We start from the raw sequence: 5,000 nt of genomic DNA, 5'->3' as shown, positions 1-5,000 counted from the left end.
GTTGGATCTCGGATATATCGATACTAACAGCACGCGGGGACACTGCATGCTGAAACCATGCCGTCATAAATAAAGCTTTATCACGAGGCTTTAAAGTGGTTTATTGGTATTTCAGATCGTTTCGTTTGGTGAAAGTCCTCGAGTCTGACGGGGTTTTTTTGTGAGTAGGTTTTATTGCACATGTGATAAGTCCTCTCTCTCTCCCTTACACACACACACACACACACACACACACACACACACACACACACACACACACACACACACACACACACACACACACACACACACACACACACACACACACGTCAGAAACAGATACCATAAATATATAGAAGTATCAGTAACTCAAGCTTATTGTTGTCAAGTTTGTGTAATGGAAGCGTGCACGTATTTCGGTCGTGTCATCTAACGTGATTATCCATTGTGTGAAAATAGTCGGTTTTTGGATTAAGTTTCCAGGTCAGATGATAAGACAAAGATAAATAAAGTGAAAACTGAGCAAATTCGGCTCAATTCTTTCTCGCCTTTTCTCCTCTCCTGTTTGTGGATGACATTTACAATGGAAACAGGCTTTATAGACCTGATGGGGAAAAGCAATACACCGTCAAGAACACTCTTTGTGTGAGCTGCTCTCCATTTTCATGTAAGTTTGCGCAGATACATCCTGGAAACAAATTTAGACACTTTACTTTCTTTCTCAATTTTATCCGTTTTACTTTCAGAAAGAGTGCATTTTACATAGATAGTAGGTTTAAAATAATAGATCTATACGGTTTCAACTGTTTGCGATAATGAAAAGCTGTCGAAGAAATTGGGAACAGTTATTTGGTGAATGTTTGATGAATGATGCAGACACATTTTGTGCAGACAGCAGGAAGTGGATATATTTTCTGACACTCTTTCAAAGAAGGTTCGTTTCTTTGATGTATTGTGTCGTATTTGTGACTGAATGATATGGATACTTATATACCGCCTATCCTCGGTCGGAGACCAAGCTCTAAGCGCTTTACAAACACGGGGTCATTTACACAACCGGCTGCCTACCTGGGTAGAGCCGACTGACGGCTACCATTGGGCGCTCATCATTCGTTTCCTGTGTTATTTAATCAGATTTCAGGCACGCACACATACACATACTCAGACAACATGTAACATTTAACATTTTACGTGCATGACCATTTTGTTTATTTACCCCGACGGGTAATGTTGTTGCTGTTGTTACTATCATTTACCTGCTGCTGCTACTTCTCCATGGTTTTTTTTCTGGCTCTTTGCTTTTACCATCTACTATGCTATTTGGTCTGGGCATGAATATATTTGGGGCACAACTGATCCTGTATCACAGAAATTTAGTCATGTTGATACAAACAATTTCATTCCATGAACATCAACAATTACACACCAATTTATAAATATCAATTACGCCTGAAACCAATCAACATAATCTTCATGACGTGAATAAGAAAAACAAAATGCAAAGGGCTATGCAGAGATAACATCAATGTTCAATGGAATTCAGGAAACACATTTTATAAGACATGTTCAACAAAGCGAAACAAGAAACGATGTGTCCATTATATCTATTCATACCCAGAGCAAAGAAGACAACGCATATTAGCAACAAAGCCTGAAAGATTTTAGCACTGAACAAAACAACACACTCCAAATCACAGATACTAACAACATAGTGAACAACAACCACTGTGAGCTATGTGATTGTCCATGTCACAAATGCCAACAACATAGTGAACAACAACCACTGCGAACTATGTGATTGTCCATGTCACAAATGCCAACAACATAGTGAACAACAACCACTGTGAGCTATGTGATTGTCCATGCCACAAATGCCAACAACATAGTGAACAACAACCACTGCAAGCTATGTGATTGTCCATGTCACAAATGCCAACAACATAGTGAACAACAACCACTGCAAGCTATGTGATTGTCCATGTCACAAATGCCAACAACATAGTGAACAACAACCACTGCAAGCTATGCGATGTCCATGTCACAAATACCAACAACATAGTGAACAACAACCACTGTGAGCTATGCGATTGTCCATGCCACAATGCCAACAACATAGTGAACAACAACCACTACAAGCTATGTGATTGTCCATGCACAAATGCCAACAACATAGTGAACAACAACCACTGCAGCTATGTGATTGTCCATGCCACAATGCCAACAACATAGTGAACAACAACCACTGCAAGCTATGTGATTGTCCATGTCACAAATGCCAACAACATAGTGAACAACAACCACTGCGAGCTATGTGATTGTCCATGTCACAAATGCCAACAACATAGTGAACAACAACCACTACGAGCTATGTGATTGTCCATGTCACAAATGCCAACAACATAGTGAACAACAACCACTGCAAGCTATGTGATTGTCCATGTCACAAATGCCAACAACATAGTGAACAACAACCACTGCGAGCTATGTGACTGTCCATGCCACAGATGGCAACGACATAGTGAACAGCAACCACTGACCACCAGCTATGCGAGTGTCTATGTCACAAGTGAAATGCCAAATCAGAGTTTAAAATACACACACACAAAACAACAACAACAATACAAGCACCACAACCATCTATGCAAATGTTCCACTGAACATCACCACTGAGTCTTCAAAGATTTGTACAGACAGAGAGCTTGACCAGGAAACGGCAGAAATGATGCACAGTTTACATGCAGTGAAAGCCGAAGCCTGCGTTACACCACACCATAGATGCACTTGAGGGCAGAACTCCCCGCCAGGTGCTGCAGCTTTCATCTTTCTAATCGCCGTGGGTTCTTTTTTCTCTGCGCACTAAGTGCATGCTGCGCACTGATCATCATCAGCATCGCATCCCAAAGATTTGAACCAAGACCACAAAGCAGTGTCTGGTAAAGAGGAGCTGGGGAAATAAAAATGGGAATCAAACCCGCGACTCAGGATTGGGGCTGTATGTCTGGGCCACCACTCCAACATTCCGAGAAGAGGGCGAAGAATGAGGACACGAGGCAGGGGAGAATGGAGACTGCTCTTCAATGAAAGGAGGGATGTTCATCCAGAGTCACCTCCTCAAGCTACTCGGGGCGTTTCGTCCCAGACACATCCTACAACTTACACTCTGTGTGTGTGTGTGTGTGTGTGTGTTGAATGTATGAGAGGGAGAGAGACAGAGACAGAGAGAGAGAGAGTGTGTGTGTGTGTTGAATGTATGAGAGAGAGAGAGAGAGAGAGAGAGAGAGAGAGTGTGTGTGTGCGCGTGTTGAATGTATGTGTGTGTGTGTGTGTGTGTGTGTGTGTGTGTGTGTGAGAGAGTGTGTGTGTGTGCGAGCGTGCGTGCGTGGAAGAGAGAGGGTGGGCGGAGGATGACAGGCGGACTGGAGGAGAGGGGAGTGAGGGAGGACGGTGCACACGGAAAGACATTTTATCAAAGATGGTTGATATGAAGTCTGGATAATGAAAACTTGATGCTGTTTACCATAAACACACAGACAGGGGCGAGAGTGAGAGAGAGAGAGAGAGAGAGAGAGAGAGAGAGAGAGACAGAGACAGAGACAGAGAGAGGGAGAAACAGAGAGAGAAAGAGTGTCGAGTGACATTGAGAGAGAGAAAGAGGAGGGATGAAAGAGAGAGGTGTGAGAGAGAGAGAGAGAGAGAGAGAGAGAGAGAGAGAGAGAGAGACAGAGAGAGAGACAGAGAGAGAGAGAGACAGAGAGAGAGACAGAGAGAGGGAGAAACAGAGAGAGAAAGAGTGTCGAGTGACATTGAGAGAGAGAAAGAGCAGGGATGAAAGAGAGAGGTGAGAGAGAGAGAGAGAGTGACAGAGACAGAGAAAGACAAAGAGAGACAGACAGAGGGAGAGAGAGAGAGTCAGAGACAGAGAGAGAGACAGAGAGACAGAGAGAGACACACAGACAGACAGGCAGAGCTGACAAATGAATGATCTATACTTGCCCGCATATCCTTGTTAGTCATCTTCAGTTCAGGTGAAGTGTCGCCGCTTCCCAAACCAATGACTGCTGTGGTCCCAGTTCACTTTCACCGCTGAGAAATCCCCTCACAAGTGTGGCCCCCTTGACGACATTTTCCAACGACACCACTCATCATAAACACATAGTCTTCCAAATATTTCCTCTTTCTTCTTTCCTTTTATTTTTTTTCTGTTTTTTTTTCTTTCTCTGCTAAACGGACTTTCTAAAATAGCTCATTTCACCCTACGTTTTGATGTCAGTAAATCATGGCGTGAAGTAAGGCTTACACTCCGAGCTGTCGTTGTTTTTTCCTCTGTCAAAACGATAGAGAAGCTGGTAACACTGGCCCCACAGTTTTCATAACAGAAGCTCCAAGCAAGCTTGTAATTCGATATTTTGCTCCAGGCGTCTTTGAAACTCCCCTCAAACCAGTGTAGACTGACGGGATCGAAACTGTCGTCTGCCGATACCCCCTTTCGCCAGTGGGGGGGGAGGGGGGAGAGGAAAAAGTCGCGCCTCCCGTGTAGGCAGGCAGTAACGGTCATGCTGATTGGTTATTGGAGGCATAGCGCGTGCCTGTGTTCACTGATAAGGTTTCCTGTTGCAACAAGTCTTTGGCGTACCCCCCCCCCCCCTTTTTTTTCTTCTTTTTTTTTATTTTATGTTTTTTCTTTTTTCCTTCTTTTTCCCCAGCTCTTCGATACGAATGTGAAAGTAAAGACTTTACATCTAACTGACCTTAAGAGCGAGGACCAATTGCTTGGAAAAAAACCCCCAAAAAACTGTATTCATAAAATAGGAGAATCGGTTGACAGCGATTCGTTTGCCTGCCTGTCTCTGTGTCTGTGTCTGTGTCTCTGTGTCTCTGTGTCTGGCTTTGGCGCCGTTTCTGACTCTGTTTCTCTGTCTGTCTGTCTCTGTTTCTCTGTCTGTCTGTCTCTGTTTCTCTGTCTGTCTGTCTCTGTTTCTCTGTCTGTCCGTTTCTGTCTGTTTGTATATGTCTCTGTCTCT

General features: G+C 43.7%; 1 protein-coding gene across 1 annotated transcript in view; it reads right to left on the bottom strand.

Annotated features, from left to right (window-relative positions):
• LOC143295903 (uncharacterized) overlaps positions 1-4,437 on the bottom strand; it is a 44,893-nt gene extending 40,456 nt beyond the window's left edge. Inside the window, exon 1 of the mRNA XM_076607623.1 lies at positions 3,973-4,437. Within this exon, the coding sequence (XP_076463738.1) occupies positions 3,973-3,993 (21 nt within the window). The 5' untranslated portion in view covers positions 3,994-4,437. The remainder of the gene's footprint in view (positions 1-3,972) is intronic.
• Positions 4,438-5,000: the final 563 nt, after the last annotated feature.

The sequence above is a fragment of the Babylonia areolata genome, chromosome 1 (genome assembly GCF_041734735.1).
Source record: "Babylonia areolata isolate BAREFJ2019XMU chromosome 1, ASM4173473v1, whole genome shotgun sequence".
Classification (NCBI taxonomy): Eukaryota; Metazoa; Mollusca; class Gastropoda; order Neogastropoda; family Buccinidae; genus Babylonia; species Babylonia areolata.
This window is presented reverse-complemented; position numbering and strand designations above follow the sequence as displayed.